Genomic DNA, 18,936 nt, shown 5'->3' with positions numbered 1-18,936 from the left:
AGCCCTTGGCTGTTGTTTTTTTAAAGCACCAAACAACAGTTCATGTACAAAGTTGACAGCTACTATCCAGAACCTATTATCCAGAACCTCTGAAGCTAGACCCCATTGATTTCTGTGGAACTTATTCCCACAGCAGTGTGCACTGAACTGCGACCTTACAAACATGTCACTACAGCAAGAGCAACACTTTTCTTAAAGGACAAGGTGCCTGAGGTTAGGGCAAAATCAGAATTATGTACAAAGAGCAAAGAGGCAGTCACTAAGACTCTGCCATCACTACTTTTCCCCACACACACAGTTCGCTGCAGACTCTGCTTGCGAGTCCCATAAACCCAGGGCATATTCCAACTCCAGGGATTCGGCAGAGCAGACTTGAAACAGAGACATTTACACACAGAGAGAGAGAAGAAGAGCCACCTGGGATCACTTCCTTTCCTCTAAGACTCAATTACCAGACTCTTAGGACACCCCAGGAAAATCACCAGGCTTTTGATTCCCTGAGTTCAACAGCATGCAAAGCTTTCGCAGCAAATGTCCTACACAACGCTGTCCCTCCAGGGACACACAAGAAAGTTCTTGACCAGTCCAAGAGCTGTCCTTGGTCGCGTCCAACCGGTTAGCCAGAAGCTGGGGAAGGGCACCAAACGGATGCCCAAGGTATTTGGCATTGTTCCCCTTAAACGAAAGACAAACCACCAAGCTCCAGAGAAGCAGCGCCTCCTCAGAAGTTCAGGACCCAACTCCATCCATCCCAACAACAGCCCTGATCCAGCAACTCGGAAGTTAATGCCCCCACCCTCCCCTGCGAAGAAAGCAGAATGACGCTTTTTCAGTTCCGGGAAACAAGCGAGATCCCCTGATCACTTCAGGGCCAGGGAAACCCCCGCTGGCGACCACGTCCCGGCCTCCCCTACCCCTCCCCCGCACCCCCCCCCCCCGCGGCCGCCTCCGCGCAGCAGCAGCAGCCCACGCGCTCCCGGGTCCTGCTCGTTGGCACGCAGCGCCTCTTCCCCTGCCAAGCCGCATTCCAGCCCCTGGCAGTCAGAGCGGGGCCAGCGCGAGTCAGGAGCCCATCGCATACGATCAGGACCGGGGGAAGAGAGGGAGGGAGGAGAGGGAGGGAGAAGCAGTCAGAAACGAAGCCACAAACCTCAGCGTCGCCCAAGAGACCAACAGTGAATCCGAGGGATTGGAGGGGTGGGAGAAAGGCATTGCCAAAGTGGTGGGGGTTATAAAAAAAAACCTAAACCACCTACACTCCTACCTTACAATCCTCCGGGCCGGATTTCACCGAGTACTCCTCCGCCTGCAAGTATTTTTGCAGCACGAGCTCGAACTCTCGGTAGCGGTCCTGCGCTTGCTGGTCGTAGTTCTGGTAAGCCAGGACGCAGCGGCGGCAAGAGCCGAGCCAATCCTCCTCCTCCTCCTCCTCCTCCCCGCGGCGCCCTTCGCCATCCAACTCCTCGTCCTCGTCCCCCTCGCCTAGGTCCAGAGTGCAGTTGAGAGTGTCCGGGCGGGAAAGCCCGGCGAAGAGCTCGCGCAGCGTGTAGGAACTACAAAAGGGAAGGTAGAGCTCCGCCTGGGCCGAGGCTCCGGGCAGCTGCAGGCGGCGGCACGCCGCCTCGGCGTCGCCCAGCAGGCTGAAGCACTGGCCGCCGCCGCCGCCGCCCTCCGCCTCCGCCGCGCCGTCCATGCCGTCCTCCCTGCCCGCTCCCGCCCGCTCGGGGTCCCGGTGGCGCCCGGCCGCGACCTGCCTGGCCTCAACGCAGAGCCACAGGTGGTCGGAGAGCAGCACGGTGAAGAAGAGCAGCGAGGCCAGCGACAGGCGCCATTTCTGCGCCCGCTCCGAGTCCGCGAAGGGCTTGTCGGGCTCCCGCGGGCCGAAGCACACGCCCGAGCCGGCTCCTCCCGGGGGGCGGCTGCTCATATTTCGGGAGCGCGCAGCCCCGGCCGGCTCCACGGCGAGGGGGGCTCCGCAGCCGGGCTCGGCGGCCCCACGGGCATGGACACGGCGCGGCGGGGCGCCAGGCTCCCCCCTCAGAGAAGGGCGACGACGACGGCGGCGGTGGCGGCGCTAATGGGGGTGGCGGGGACGGTGGTGGTGGTGCTCCTGCGCGCTGGGCTGGGCTGGGCCGGTCGCCGTCCCCTGCCTCCCTCACGTTCCCTGTCACCCGGGCATGGTCAGAGCGCGGGCCCCCATTTTGGCGCCAACTCGGCCAGCCCACCGCTTCCCGCCCTTCGCCTCATGGCGCGCTGCTCCGCCGCCGCCGCCGCCGCCCCCCACCCCGGCGCCCTGGAGAGCCAGCCGGGGGACCCCGCGAGCCGGGCCCCCGCTAGCCCCAGACGAGACCCTCCTGCTCCTCCTCCTGGCGAGAGGCTGGCTGCTGCGCGTCGCCTGGCCCGAGCTGCTGAGGAGACGCCGGAGGAGCGGCGGGGCTGCTGCTGCTGTGCCTCTTGCTGCGGCTGCTCCTGCTAGCACTGCTGGTGCCACTGCGCTGCGGCTTCTGCTGCTGCTGCTGCTGCCGCTGCCGCCGCCGCTGCTGCTGTTGCTTCTGCTGAGGCTCCCGCCGGGCACGACCCCCCCTGGCTCGCGGCGCGGATTTGGCTGCCTCCTGCTGCCCGGGGGCCACCCTCATCTTGGGGCCCTGCGCTAAGTTGCCGCCATCTTCGTCCGGGAGAAGCACTTTTTTGGGGGGAGCGCACGGCCCTTTGCGTCATCTCCTCCTGCGCCGCCAGCCTGGCGCATTGGCAGCGGCGGCGTGCTCTGCCTTCCCTCGACTGGGGGTTGGGGGGGGGGGAGAGCGAGCGAGCCGAGGGAGGGAGGGAGGAGGGAGGAGAGGAGAGGTTGGGGGGAATCGCCTGCCACGCTCTCCCCGCTCTGAGGACCCCCCAATCACCGGCATTCTGGCGCGAGGGGGCGGGGGGAATCTCCTCCTCGTGGAGCCGAGGAAGGGGAAGGAATGGATCGCGGGAAGCCGCCGGCGGTGAGTTCGCCTTCGCTGCTTTGCCGGGCTCCAGGCGGGGGGGGGGTCCTCGCTTGCTGCTGCTCCCCCCCCCGCCCCCTGTCGTGGGAGCCCCTCGCCCCGCTGCGCCCTAGAGAGCGGCCAGGTGTCACCTCGCAGCCGAGCGACTCCGCACCTCAGCCCGGACAGCTCCATGCCCGGTGCGAGCGCAGCCGGCGACTTCGGAGCCCCGGGCCGGAAAGGGGCGCGTTGCACCCCGTCGAGGGGGAACTTTGTCCTGGCTTGTGGTGGAGGGGGAGGCCTCCCGATTTGAGGAGGGGGGGGCGAGGAGAAGGAGGGGGAAGAGAGGTTTCCCTCAAAATTGCCCTCCCCCCAGGTGCTTTCCTCTCACGGGGGGGGGAGGCTTGTCTCTCGCTTCTCCACTTCTTGCCAGCTGGTTAAACAGAGCTGCCACCCTCTCTATGTACAGTATAGGGAGTTTGGAGACCTTTCTTATTCCCAGACACACATTTTAAAAAATAATGATAATAATTTTTATTAAATATTTTCTTTGTTTACAAGAGTACCTGCATTGTCTCTATTTTCAGGTTGCAAAGTCTTTTTCCAAAAACCAGTCACATACAATGTGATACAGAATAAGGCTGGGGAAGAAGAAAAAGTGGGGAGAGGTAGGAAGGGAGGGCCTCCCCACCACTCCCTTTGCCTGACTGCAGGGCAGTCAACACCTAGGGCAGGCATAGGCAAACTTGGCCCTCCAGATATTTTGGGACTACAACTCCCATCATCCCTAGCTAACAGGACCAGTGGTCAGGGATGATGGGAGTTGTAGTCCCAAAACATCTGGAGGGCTGAGTTTGCCTACGCCTAACCTGGGGGCTGAGGTTCCCCCAAAATATTTGAGAGGTTCACCCTCCAAAAGTTAATGGGCATTGCCATTCAAATGGTGTGTGTGTGCCTTGTCTTGTGGTCGATTAAGCCGGGCATGGCTTACCTGGGTTCCCCCAATTCAAGTTGGTAGCCCTGCCTGACCATATTTTTTGAACAGATTCCCAACGTTTTCCTCAGATGATGCCTGAGAAAGAAAGGAAGGTGAGGGAGACTCTCAATCTGGCCAGATCTTATTCCTGCCTAAACTGTAAATTCTTGCCTAAAAAATAATGATCTGTGCCTTTTGAGATCTTAAGTGTCTTGCTTTGAGACCAAGGGGGCTGGTGCTTTTTATCGTATTGCAATGTAATCCTGATTTAACCAGCAAACCTGAGAATTTTATAGTATGATTCATATATATAAAACATTTATTCAAAATTTACAATACAGCTTTGTCCACTGCCATAATATCACAGAAGGATCTCTCCAATCCTCAATCCCACATCACTGTCATGTTGTCTTGCCAAATATCCTCAGTAAGAACCCAGCTACCAATCTGGTTGGCTGGCCATTTTCAATCAATCAGTATTGATTGAAAATAGCCTGGTTCTGAATATATGCCTTTTGGGAAGTCAGTGGGAACAGTGCCTACTGGTGGTTACATGTCAGGGGTGCCAACTTGAATAAAATATTGGAGAGGGTTCTGGTAAGTCCTCCCCCACATAATCCATCACACCACACACACCATTTGAATGACAATGCCCTTCAACTTTGGGGGGGCAGCACCCTCAAATATTTTATTGGGGGCACCAAAGGGACCCTGGCCCCTAAGTGTTGGTTCCTGTATTCCATGTGCAAAGCATGTGAGTCTGAGTCACTTTGCAGAGTTCCCACACAAGCATGTCATATGCCCAACAGCTTCTGACATTAGTCTGGACGCTCTCCATCAACACATTATGGTTCCTGTCCATGTTCCGCAACCACTAATATATATATTCATAACCTGACATTTGGCAGGTAACTGCAAGCAGCTCAATCTTATGCATGCTTACCCAGAAGGAAGTGTCAATGTGTACAATAGGATGTAACACAGAGTAGGTGTGCATCAGATTGCAAGCATAAATCATTGCAGTGTCACAAAACTAGAGATTGTATCTGCAATATTTATTTATTTTAAAATGGCAGCTTTTGTCATATCCAGTTGCTCTTTGCTTTCTGCGTTGCTTACTAAAATGTGATGTCTTTATGGCTATCCAAACGCATAAAATGTTTAGTGTTTTAACATCAAAGAAATGGAACCTGACCAAACCCATTTATATGCATGGGCAAGCCTCAGAAGTCACATCTATTGAGTTCAATGTGGCTTACTCTTGGGTAGGTATGCATAGAATTGCAGCCTATTGTTATCAACTTGCAAACACAGCTTAAGCATCCTATCCTTCTCAGATGAAACTGAAGGTATTTTTAATATTGCAAGAATTTCGATCTTTTCACCCCTGTCGTCACATTTCATATGCTAAATTATGCTACCGAGCAATTTCTCCCCCCACGAAAACCTACGTAGCCACGTTGACCTGATCTTATTTCAATCCCTTACTTCAAACCTTCTATGGCGTGTCATTAAGTTATTGCCTAGCAGATGGGAAGCATAATACATTCATTAGCATCCATATGTCACAGAAGTTGTGCATAAATTTTTATTTTGATAGACTAATTGAAAGGTAGAGAAATTCATTTTAATATTATGGGAGAAGTCATGAGATACTCACCACTTAAATAGCGTGACATGCCTCAGATTAGAATCTGGACATTTCTCATTATCAAGGTTAAAAACTGCAAATACAGGCATCTGCTCCACACTTCCTTGCAGAATTTCTGCACCGGAAGGGTGCTATATGCATTTTTAGTAAAACTAGAGCCTCAAAACTATCTTCCAGGTGTCACAATGTCAGGGAATGGGAAACAAAATAGTTTCACGATCGGATTTTCTTTCCATTTACTCGTACATATCTAAGATATCTTGCACGTTTTTTTACAGGTGTGGGTGTGTTAAGATGCACTCAGAGTTCCCGAATGCAGCAAAACCATCTTAATGCAGTGTTCCGTTAGCACCAAACAAGGACACTTCCAGATGACTTGTTTACTGAACACCCATCCTGATTTGTTTGCAGGGAGCTTAGATGATGTATCATCAAAACAACACTTATCCTACACTTTGCAGTGCATTTTCCTCATTGCAAAAAGTCTGATAATTTTGGGGAGTGACCTCCCAATCAGCTGTAAACGAGCAACCTGAATTTGTCAGTATAAGATTGAATCCTACTCCCAAAATAGTGACAGTCTGGAGGCACACCAAGATATAATGCAGGACTTCCATGCAGATGTGTTGTTTTATTTTTGCTTTATTAACAGGCACTCCTGGTGAGCTATGAATTTCGCTGGAGCTGCAAGGCAGGAAGGTACTTAACTCTTCTCCTATCAAAGCTACCTCCCACAAACTCCTTTATTCCTGAAGGGAGATAGTATGACCTTCTGCCATGGATAAGAAAGGATGGTTTTCACTGGAGAAAACAGCCCAGAGGGAAAGGGCTAAACGCACACACCTGCCCTACATTCCTGTCAACTTCCCAAGGTCTGTGTTTCAGAACGAAATAAATCCACAAAGGTCAAACTACAGGTTAGGGTGCCTAGAATTGAGGGAGCTGAGTATGTTCATCCTGGAAAAGAAGAGATAGGATAGCCATATTCAAATATCTCAAGGGCTGTCATGTAGAAGATGGACCAAGCTTGTTTTCTGCTGCTCCAGAGGCTAGGACTCGAACCAATGGATTAAAGTTACAAGGAAGGAGATTCCAACTAAACATCAGGAAGAACTTTCTGACAGAGCTATTTGACAGTGGAACTCTCTTTCCTTGGAGGTTTTTCAACAGAGTTTGCATGGCCATCTGTCATGGATGCTTTATCTGAGATTCCTGCAATCCAGGGAGTTGCACTAGATCAGTGTTCCCCAACCTTGGGCCTCCAGCTGTTTTTGGACTACAATTCCCATGATCCTTGACCACTGGTCTTGCTAGCGAGGGATGATGGGAGTTGTAGTCCAAAAACAGCTGGAGGCCGAAGGTTGGGGAACACTGCACTAGATGACCCTCAGGGTCCCTTGCAACTCGACAGTTATTTGATTCTATTAACATGCATAGAATATATACCTTTCTGACCATCAGATATGGAGGAAGAACAGTAGAGGAGGCCTGATGGATCAGATCAAAGGTTCACCTCGTCCAGCATCCTGGATCCTAAGATGCCCAGCCTGCTGACACTTGCCTGGAAGCCCGTCAACAAGACCTGAAGGCAACAGCCTCCACTATAGCTGATCCGCAGCAAATGACATTCAGAGGGATACCACTGCTGAAACTGGAGATCATCATAATATCTTGCATGCATTTATTTAACCTCTTCTTAAAGGCATCTGAGCTACTGGCCATCACAACTTTTGGGTGAATGCCATAAATTAATTATGTATTGTCTGAATTATTTCCCCCCCCCCCTTTTGCCTGGCCTGAGCCTCCTGCCAATCGATATAATTAGATGGCTCCAAGTGTTAGTATTATGAGGAAGGAAGAGAAAACCCTGTCTCCATCCATGTCTCTCTTTAAGACCATCCCACCTTTCCTATGCATTGGGTTAGCCAAAATCAGCTTGCTGGTAGCTGTCATCCACCTGGCAGCTCTTAGGCTATTAAATGTGAAGTATATCGTGAGGTTGGGATGTTGTTTGGCTTTCTATGGAGGGGAAGTTAAAGTTAATAATTCCCATTGTAACAGAGGGATGTGGAAGATATGGCAAGTGTTGCTTAAGTTTGAACCGTAACAAATATGCAGAGAGCAAAGTCAGGTGATAATTGATCAGACACGCATCCATATGTGGTAGACTTACCTCCAGATTGTTAGCTGACTCTGACGTTTAACCTGAACCTTGATTTAGATATTCTCACATGGTGTGAGTTTCACAGAGGTATATCAAAGGTAGGCAATGTGGTGCCCTCCACATGTTTCTGGACTTCAGCTACCATCATCCCTGACTATTGGTCATGATAACTGATGCTGATGGGAGTTCTAGTCCAACAACTCCTAGACAGCATCACATTGGTTACCCTTAACCAAGGTTTTTTCCCCAGCCAGAAACTGGAAGTCAGCCTCCAACTTAACTCTGGGTCAACGGTTTCAGAAAATGTTAACAGAACAGTTGAAAGCAAAAGGGAACAGTGTAGACTATGATTATTTTGTTGAATAATTGGGTTTTTGGTTCCATATGTTTTCAGCAGTTAAAGTTCCAAAGCTGCTTCAGTGGCACACAAACAATTCTTAAGGAGGTTATAGATTAAGCCACATTCATATACGGCGAACATTCAGATATGTACCGAATATGCATCCGCTTTTAATTTTGACAATGAAAACAACAGACACTCAAGGAAGGAGGAGGGGGAAAGGTTTGTTCTTTGATTCATTATGTGTTTACTTGAAAATCAATAAATGAATACATTTTAAATCTAGTACCCCAAAACCCCAAAAGCTGATAGCTCTTGTAATCTGTGCTTTCCTCTACCACCCGACTCTGGTCCTGAACTGTATGCCAAGCAAAGCTCTATGTTGCTGTAGAGTTTCCTCTCCTATAAATATCTCGAAAGTCCCTCTGCTCCTTTCCACAGCAAACATGTTCTAATGAGGGTATCGCTGATTTCTGACTGCAGCAGGCAAGCAAGCAGATTCTACTACATTGGAACTGCTGCAGCTCAGGTATCTGATGCCCTCTAGTGTTAGGCCTTGGAACTCAAGAGTCCTCAACAATATGGGACAGCTGGGAGGTGGGGAGGCATGTTTCACCGCTACTGCTCCAGGGGCAATGCTTGGAGCATGGTGGGAATCAAACAGAGAGTTTGGCGGTGGAGTATGATTCCACAGGATCCTGTTCCCTCTTGTTTCCTTGGTATACATGACCCCCAAACAAAACAAAAAGACCCTAAAACTATACAGGCTCTGTAGCTAGCATAGTTCATTTCCTTCCAGTGGTTGCAATGGAAAAGGGAAGAAGCAGAAGAACAATGCAGCCATCAGTTGTTCCATTTTCTGTATGAACTGCTGTGAGGCAGTAGGTAGCGGTTCTGCCAAGTTCTCCCCCTTGGTAGATCGGACTGCTCTGTAAATGTACAATGAGTGCTGTATGGCACCCTTGAAAAGGATATGCTACAGTACTACGTATTATCTTCCCAACTTTCCAGATGTTTAGGACCACGCCTCCAATGCTGGCTGATGCTTTGATTTGATTTAATATCTGCATTCTGGTTTTCCAACAACAAATGTTGAGCACAAAATGGCTCAGCATAATCACAATATCATTGTGCAAAACACTTGGAGGGCACCAAGCTGAGGAAGACTGACCCAACAGGTGCTGACTTGTTGACCTTTCAGGAGTTTTTCCTATTTACTTTTACATTTGGCCATCAAAATTCCAGAGGTTCCTATTTTTCTAATTTAAATAATGTTGGCAAGGTCAGTTATCAACACTGCTTTTCAGTTTCAGAGATTGTTGCTTGTTTCTGCTATTGCAATATGATGTTCCTTATTAGATGTATTTTATTACTCTTTGCTCGACGAATCTTGGCAAGACTAAGGGACTCCCGCAAGTCTTCCCTCCATAGCAGGCAGGGTCAACAGATGTTCCACAGTCTGATGCCAGTGGCCTTCTTCATTGTAAGATAACTCTGACACGCAGTGTTTTCAGCAGAGAACCAGGCAATTAAAAAGCTGCTGTGCATTTAATTCTGTGGCTCACCGTGCACAATATGGCTGATTTATTGAACACTTTGTCTTAGTGCAAAAGCTAACAGGATGAAATGTGCATAGCACCTTGGTTCAATGCCACGTCTGCCCTCATCTTATTCTGAAAGATCTGTGCCCATGGACGGTCTGGGAATCAGCTTGTTTTTACATGAGTAGAATGTGTCCTTTTATTTAAAATGCACCTCTGGGTTATTTATGGGGCATAGGAATTTGTTCATATATTTTTTTCAAAATATAGTCCGGCCCACCACATGGCCTGAGGGACGGTGGACCGGCCCATGGCTGAAAAAGCTTGCTGAGCCCTGATCTGTGCAGTCACTAGATACACGAAACATGGGCAAATCATTTAACTGAGTGCAGTTTCAAATTCAGCCATCCAAACGCAGCCCTTCTTTAATACCCACCACTATGCAGAAAATCTAAAAGATTGAAGGAGTTTTCCCATGTCTTGCTTCCTGCTTAGAAATTTGTGCATGGAACTGAGAGCACAAAGGCAGTCCCTTAGAACCACGAGCACAAGGTTCCTGCAACTGATTTATTAATATTAGCAACAGGAAAGAGTTACAAAAGTTTTAGCTATATGTACTCCTAAATAACTCATTCCTAGGGTTCTGCATTAATCAGATTATTTCCCACATTGCTTCGGTGTCACTTCATACGATTTTATCAACACCACAATCTCACCAACTAAGCTACCTGTGCAGTTTGCATTTCCACAGGTCTACCACCATATTCTCCTGCTAACCTAGCAGTTCGAAAGCACGTCAAAGTGCAAGTAGATAAATAGGTACCTCTCCGGCGGGAAGGTAAACGGCGCTTCCTTGCGCTGCTCTGTTTTGCCAGAAGCGGCTTTGTCATGCTGGCCACATGACCCGGAAGCTGTACGCCAGCTCCCTCGGCCAATAAAGCGAGATGAGTGCCACAACCCCAGAGTCGGCCACGACTGGACCTAATGGTCAGGGGTCCCTTTACCTTTACCACCGTATTCATTGAGGACAGGACCCATAATGAAGTCCTGTTAACTACGGTAATATCTAATTCCGTCAGACCTAAGAAGATAAGAATGCTAAATTTTATCCTCTTTCTGTGCTTTTTTTTTTTTTAAAGGAATACGGTGTTCTTTCCATTTGCAGTTTGTTAATGAAGAACAAGACCCAAATATACCTGCTGAGAATTCCCCCATGAACAGCAGTATTATGATGCAATCCATTGACTCCACCGCAATCCTGCTGCCTATTCTGTACCCTCATCATCTCCTGAATTCGAAAGATAATGCTGCTGCTTTGTTTTCTCACAACAGAGCCTTTGCAAAAGGATGGGTGTGAGCGTGTGCCAGCACTTGGCAGCCAAACGCTTTGGATATTTTCTCGTGTCCTTGATTGCTTGTACTAATCATAACAAGGCAGAGTCCTCGAAACCCAAGGAGTATCAGCAGCGCATGGCACAAAGCTTATTCGTTCTGCATACTCTCCCAAGGACCTGGAATGGCCTAGTTTGACTACACTGTGGACTGCTAACAAGAGATAATTCCCAGCGAATGGCAGAGTCACTGCGAAGTGGCTGTGCACCTCTTCCCTTTGATAGGTTGTGTTTGAAAAGAAATATATCAATGGAACTAGTGGGTGTGTGGATCTGTGCCTGTACTGGGGATGATTCTCAACTTTCAAAGAAATCCTACACGATAAGAGAGAATGTGATCCCACCAGCTGTTTTTGTGCATGGCAAGTAATATCTGTGCTGAATACCCCACCTACGTTCTGTATTCCCCTTCATATTCGCTCCATAATTCAACACTGCTTAGTTTATTAATTACTTTGTGAATTCATTACTTTATTGGTTGGTGTGTTTTAATAATATTGCTGTCTGGAGGGCCACTGCTCCTTGGCTGGTCCTGCCCCTACAGTACACTGAATTCGGGGTCCCTGTGTTGGCTACTACTGCCAGCAACAGCTGTTTCACAGCCCATGGCTTCAGTAGTTGCAGCAGGGGCTCCCTCTGCTGGTGGGGCCAAGCAGATGCACACCTCTCCCCAATCTTCTTTTAAAAATCATTTTTATTTGATTTTACAATACCAAATTATAAAGATTTTTTTTTAAAAGATACATATCCATATACAGAAATTCCTCTGAATCTCATGACCCTCCCTGGAGTCCTATTTTAAACATCTTCTTCGAACTCTAACCGTTGTATCAATCCATATTTTCCATGGTAATTGCTACACTACAAGTGAAATCAAAATCCTGCCAATGTTTCCATCTGCTTACAGTGGTCTCTGAAATAACTTATAAATTTCCCCCCTTCTTTTGTAAAGGTTTTGTCCTCTTGGTTCCTGAGTTTCCTAGTGCCTCTGCCCAATCTTAACCTCCTCCAGGATTACAGTCAACGGTTAGCTTCACTCCCTAAATCTGTAACCAAGCCTCAGCCCAAGTCAATGAAACAACTCGTCGTTTTCTTGTTTACCTGTTCTCCACTTCCCTTCCTCTGTTGTTTCAGATTGCAGAACTCCTCAAGGCAGTCATCTCTTGTTACGGACTGGTGGGTGCTGAGGTGTGGTGGGAGGCACCAGCCAGGGAACCCCCAGGGGAAGAAGAAGAAGAAGAAGAAGAGGAGGAGGAGGAGGAGGAGGAGGAGGAGGAGGAGGAGTAGTTTGGATTTGATATCCCGCCTTTCACTCCCTTTAAGGAGTCTCAAAGCGGCTAACATTCTCCTTTCCCTTCCTCCCCCACAACAAACACTCTGTGAGGTGAGTGGGGCTGAGAGACTTCAAAGAAGTGTGACTAGCCCAAGGTCACCCAGCAGCTGCATGTGGAGGAGCGGAGACGCGAACCCGGTTCACCAGATTACGATTCTACAGCTCTTAACCACTACACCACACTGGCTCTCAAGGGGAAGAAGGCTCAGGGCCAGGGGATTGGTGGAAGGATGCCTGGGTCAGAGGGAGAAGACTGGGAGGAGCAAGTGTCGGAAGCTGAAGAGGCAACAGGGTTTAGTGAGCAGGAAGGGGCTGGGACAGAGCAGAATCCAGACTCAGAGGCAGAAGATGTCAGGGACCGTGCTGAGCAGGGCTGCACTGAGGAGGACTGCTGGGAGCCTGGTCCTGAACCTTCCCAGGAGCAGCAGGACAGTATCGATTTGGAACAGCGGTTTGCAGAGGGGCATAGTTCAGAAGGCAGGAGCTGGGAAAAACTGGATGGAGAACAGCTAGGAGAATAAACACTGGAAGAGTGGGGGTTAATAGATTCACAGTCTCTGGACAGCATTTCTCCACTCAGCCCAAGGTCAAGAAGAGCTCAGAACGTCTCAGAACAGAAAGCACAGAGGGTACAATTTGTTTTGAAACTAAATGCCCTGATTCACCTAGCTTTTTTTCTGTAGGACCTGATCCAGGATTCTTCTCCCTTTTCTATCAATATCACTTTTAAGAGAAGGAAAGTAAAGGGCTGCAACCCTATGCCAATTCACTATTCTGTTAAGTTCATTTTAAATAGCTGCACAATGGACAGTGAGACCGCTGCCATTAAAGCAGGACTCCAGTCAGTCTAGCTTCTTTCTGTTTTCTGCCTATGTCTACTGCTTTATTCAACATGAAAACACAATGAAATTATTGATTGGATATGCAAGAAATTTAATGTGATTTTTTTAAAAGTTCCTGCTAGATATTAAAAATGTCCTCATTGAGAATTCATGGTGTGCAAATGAATTGTAGCAAGACATATAAGCCATGCAATTTTCTTTTCCTTCCTTAAATAAGCAAAGCATTTATAATAAGGCCAAGGGAATTAATCTAGTTTTAGTAAATGGAAAGGTAGAGAAGTAAATTTATGGCTCTCATTCTTCTGCTCTTTTGGTTTCACTGTTCAGCATACAATTCCTGTAAAGGATACAGCAAACACATTGGCTGAGTGCAATTTGCATTGTTTATATTCATTACAGTACTCTTTATTATATAACACTATTTTCAGGAAGCCTAGAGTAGCTTACACAAGGCTCCCGGTCATATCCCATCCAAACATTTGAAAATCTTCCCGTTTATTAGGTTATCCATTCCTTTTCCTCCCGGCACATGCCCTAAGTGAATATATACATACTTGATTTTATTGTATGCTGCCTTTCCATAGTTAAAGGGACGTGGGTGGCGCTTTGAGTTAAACCACAGAGCCTAGGACTTGCTGATCAGAAGGTCGGCGGTTCGAATCCCCGCGACAGGGTGAGCTCCTAAACAGCGTTTCCATGCGCTGCTCCGGTTTGCCAGAAGCGGCTTAGTCATGCTGGCCACATGACCCCGAAGCTGTACGCCGGCTCCCTCAGCCAATAAAGCGAGATAAGCACCACAACCCCAGAGTCGGCCACGACTGGACCTAATGGTCAGGGGTCCCTTTACCTTTACTTTTCCATAGTTAAAACTGTGCTCAAGGCACCTTGCCATATGGGGGGGGGGATACATAATTACAAGCATAACAAACACTGGGCAGGTGTGGATACATACACCTATACTCCATAACTGGGACCATTTCATCTCTTTTCAATTGGACACACAGCAGAATCAATCTGCAGTGAGCTTTTATTTTCGGAATGGCACCAGTTTCTCAATAAGCACTTTTCAAGGACAAAAAAATATGCACTAGATGTAGACTGTGTGTGGACTATGTAGGGAAAAAACAAATACTCAGCGTACATTGACTGTGGAATAAAATGTCTATACAATGGTACCTCGGGTTAAGAACTTAATTCGTTCCAGTGGTCTGTTCTTAACCTGAAACTGTTCTTAACCTGAGGTACCATTTTAGCTAGTGGGGCCTCCTGCTACTGCCGCACCACCGGAGCACGATTTCTGTTCTCATCCTGAAGCAAAGTTCTTAACGTGAAGCACTATTTCTGGGTTAGCGGAGTCTGTAACCTGAAGTGTATGTAACCTGAAGCGTATGTAACCCGAGGTACCACTGTACACCATCTATTTGTCCACTGATGTGCCTATACCTTCGGCCCGGTTTTCGTCTGTCTGAAGGTTGTTGATAAAGTTAGAAGCAGAATTATAATCCCTGACACAAGACCCCGAGTTCCCTATCTTGCCCCCCTATCACTTCCCTCAATTTCAGCTTCTTGTTATCCACAAAATAAGTGAAATGTCCTTGTTTCTGTGGCTTCCATTGTATAGCAACACATTTTTTGCTTTGTGTCATTAATGCCTGAGGTACATTAGTTTTTATTTGCAAATCAGCATTGGGTTAAAAAAACAACAACCCCAATGTACTGTCTGTTTCCCCCCCACATTACTATTAACTTCATTTCTCTCCCCCCTCCCCCCCCCACTGGAAGGATAGCTTACACCCCATTCACCATGGCAACTGAAGGAACTAGCAACAGACTCAGGATTGGGAAGGGGGGAGGGTTTTTGAAAATATCCCCATTCTAAAATTGGTTTTGTGTTCACAGCAACACATTCTGCAGTTGGAGGAGGAGAAGGGCTTCCCTCTTGGGTGGAATCTCCAGGAACAGATGGGAGGGAGGGGTGTAAAGGAGGCAATGGCTGCATTTAGCATTTTAAGGGTTAAAGGTTATGATATACAAAGTTTAGCCCAGTCTCTCTGTCTCTAATAATGACCAAATTCTTAACCTGATATGGTTTCCTGTAGTTGCAAATGTGATATTTTTAAAATTCTAAATCTCCTAAAAGACAATGGCATTTCTGTTTGTTGCCTATGGAACTCTAGAAACAGTACAGTCGTAGCTTGAATCTCGAATGCCTTGGCTCCTGAACAAATTGGCTCCTGAACGATCAAAACCGGAAGTGAGTGTTCCGGTTTTCAAACATTCTTTTGGAAGCTGGACGTCTGACGGGGCTTCCATGGCTTCTGATTGGCTGCAAGAGCTTCCTGCAGCCGATCAGAAGCCGCACTTTGGTTTTCAAACGTTTTGGAAGTCAAACGGACTTCCGGAACGGATTCTGTTTGACTTCTAAGGTACGACTATACACTGACTATACACTCCCAATTCAAAATGCTGGTTTTGACCTTTAAAACCTTTCTTGGCTTAGGAACAGAATATCTGAAGGACCATCTGTCTTTCTCTCTCTTTATTTTTAACTTCCTGACCAAAACCTCAATATAATAGTGGGTCTTCTACAGGTGCTCTACCATCTGAGAACAATGGGGTCTTCTCAGTGGTAGCACCACAGTTATCATAGATCTCATGGAATCACAGAGTTGGAAGGATCATCTAGTCCAACCCCCTGCAAGGCAGGAATATACAGCTGTCCCATAGAGGGATCAAACCTACAACACTGGCGTTATCAGCAACACGCCCTAACCAATTGAGCCATCCATGGAATGTTATATGCAGAGAGTCTCACCTGCTGGTCATTTTTTTACCATTCCTGCATGAGGCAAAGACCCAAGCCTATTTTCATGACTTAGAAGTCAGTTCCGTTGAATTCAATGGAGCTTCCTCTCTGGGGAAGCATGCCTGATAGTGCAGGGTTAGATCACAATCCACTCTAGTCACAGGCAACTAGCCGTGCACAGCAAGAGATGAGGATGGACATGGTTGTACATATTAGCATCAAAATATATATCTAGCCCAGATCGCTGGGGCTAAGACGAGTGTTACACAATGCAAATGCACACCAAATACTGTGGGCATGGAAACTTATTTCCACATCCTGCTTGGATCCGGGCGTTTGTCTTCAATGTCCACAGCTGTCAAGCGAATGAGGAATGTGCTAGTTGCATTGACCACTTTTCCAAAGGGGAAAGAAAAAATGGAGTCCTGTGGCACCTCAAAGACTAACAAAGTTATTGCGGCATAAGCATTTATCGACGACAGTCCACTTCATCAGATGCAGGGATTGTTGTTTTGCGTTACAGATACAGATAAAAATGGTAGGTGGGTGGAATATTGCAAACAGTGAGGTCAGAAGGAAAGGAAATACAGAGGACTACAATGTAGGGATAATTTTGTTATTAACACAAAAAACCCTATTCAATTAATAACACAGACTTTTCTATGGGAGGGGTGAAAGCAACTATTTGTCAGGCTCCAGTTTGCTTTCCCTGCTGAGATTCACCTGTGCACATCTTTAGTTATAGCAGATCTCACAAGACTTTCTTATTCAGCCCGATGTTGAAAAGTGGCTGATCTGAATGGTTGTTTCAATTATTTCTTTTATGTCTTAGTTTATGATGTGTGTTTTTACTTCCAGCTATATTATTGTTGGCTGCTTTGACTCAGTTTCTTTCTTTCTTTGTCACCTTGCTTCGTATTGAGTTTGTATATAAATATTCCAAATAAATAAAAAACCAGAATTTCTGGGAGATATTTATGGAAATGTAATGCTATTTATCTTAAAGATAAAGATGTCAGGATCCACACATTCTGAAGTTGCAAGACATGTGTTAATAGAAACAGCCGTTACTCTGTACAAATGAAGGAGGCCATCTGAAATATTTTAACCTAACCACAACTGACAAGCTTGCCGCTTGCTTTTATTTCTCTGATATATTGCTTAAGTAATCTATCATTCCTAATGGAAAGACAGTATTTGAAATAAATTTCCCTTGTTCATCTCGGTAGGGATGCGTTGAAAATGTGAAACAGTCATGGCTGCAAAATGATTTCTCTCCGTTAACTGTAAAATCGCTGTGTCTTCAGCATAAGTCTTGTGGCTTTTAATGAGCTGGCTGCTAGAATGGAGCTAATATTGGTCTAACATAGTCATGACTTTAGGCAATTACAGTAGCAGTGTCAAGGTACAATGCTTAGGCGGAAAGTCAAGTTAGAGCCCCCCCACACACACACGGTAGCCATCAAAATTCCACTAGCACCCAATTAGATTCAAGTGTGAATTATATGCTAATCAAATTTAAGATTATGAGCAAAACGACAATTTGTCTGGAATTAACTTTATAACGATGCAAGTGTATGCGGGAGGTGTGGGGGAGTCCAATGTAACAATGGAAAGATGTTAAATGGATAATGATGACTTGTATTTTTCTTAAGTATGTTTTGTATGAAAAACCTTAATAAATATATATTAAAAAAAAAACAAAATTCCACTAGCACCCACTAATCCGAGTGCCACTTGCTAATGATGTACTCATATGGCCCATGCCTGGAAAGCATCAATCAGCACATGATGATGGTTGACTGGCTCACTCACTCACTCTTTAACATCATTCAACCCCATGCAAATACAGTAAAGGTAAAGGGACCCCTGACCATTAGGTCCAGTTGCAGACAACTCTGGGGTTGCGGCGCTCATCTCGCTTTGCTGGCCAAGGGAGCCGGCGTACAGCTTCCAGGTTATGTGGCTAGCATGACTAAGCCGCTTCTGGCGAACCGGAGCAGCGCACAAAATGCTGTTTACCTTCCCGCCGGAGCGGTACCTATTTATCTACTTGCACTGCGTGCTTTCGAACTGCCAGGCTACAGTACAGCAGTCTAAAAGAGAACTCAGCACCACCTGCCACACAGGTGAGTAGGATGTTTGTTTAGAAGGCCTACAGGAATCCCAGGAGAACAGTTGGAAACCACCCCCACTGAGGTCCAGCGCTGAGGGCCTTCGGGCGGTTCCCTCACTATGAGAAGTGAGGTTACAGGGAACCAGGCAGAGGGCCTTCTTGGTAGTGGCGCCCACCCTGTGGAATGCCCTCCCACCAGATGTCAAGGAAATAAACAACTATCTGACTTTTAGAAGACATCTGAAGGCAGCCCTGTTTAGGGAAGTTTTTAATGTTTGATTTTTTATCGTGTTTTTAATATTCTATTGGGAGCTGCCCAGCGTGACTGGGGAAACCCAGCCTGAAGGGCGGGGCCAGTGCCAGATTTATGTATACGTTAAGTAGGCTGAAGCCTAGGGCCTCTAAATCTCACCAGCCTGCCCACTCCCCAGCAGGCAACCTCCCCTCCCAAAATTGCAAACCTAAGACTTCATGCGAGGGCAGGGCAACTTGGGCCTCTAAATCTAGGGGGCCTCGCCAACCTGCCATCTCCCCAGTGCTGCAGTCTCCCCTCTCCCAAAATTGCAAACCTAACATTTCATGCAAGGGTAGGGCAACTCAGGCCCAGCAATTATGAGACTCAGGGCTAGCCAGTGGGGCCCAATGTGAAGAAGTGGGGCCCAACTTTAGGTTTTTTTGTAGGGCCCCAGTTCACAGCCAAAGTCTGCAAAATCTTATAGATATAAATAAAATCCATCTAGATTGCCCTGGTGCAGGGACCCCCTTAGGAGAGGCCTGCAGGGCCCAGTTTGGCCCAATTCCTCCAGTTGCCCT

The 18,936-nt window shown here is 47.4% G+C and overlaps 1 protein-coding gene across 2 annotated transcripts in view; it reads right to left on the bottom strand.

The window, feature by feature from the left end:
- Positions 1-2,058, bottom strand: part of NALF1 (NALCN channel auxiliary factor 1) — a 338,047-nt gene extending 335,989 nt beyond the window's left edge. Inside the window, exon 1 of one of the 2 annotated variants that reach the window (XM_028728138.2) lies at positions 1,265-2,058. In XM_028728138.2, the coding sequence (XP_028583971.2) occupies positions 1,265-1,927 (663 nt within the window). In that variant the 5' untranslated portion in view covers positions 1,928-2,058. Of the gene's footprint in view, positions 1-1,256 lie in introns of both variants that reach the window. The other variant, XM_077927674.1, reaches the window with a different exon arrangement.
- Between the last annotated feature and the right edge of the window lie 16,878 nt (positions 2,059-18,936).

This window comes from Podarcis muralis, chromosome 4 (assembly GCF_964188315.1).
Source record: "Podarcis muralis chromosome 4, rPodMur119.hap1.1, whole genome shotgun sequence".
Taxonomy (NCBI): Eukaryota; Metazoa; Chordata; class Lepidosauria; order Squamata; family Lacertidae; genus Podarcis; species Podarcis muralis.
Note: the sequence above shows the minus strand (reverse complement) of the source record. Positions and strands in the feature narration are given on the sequence as shown.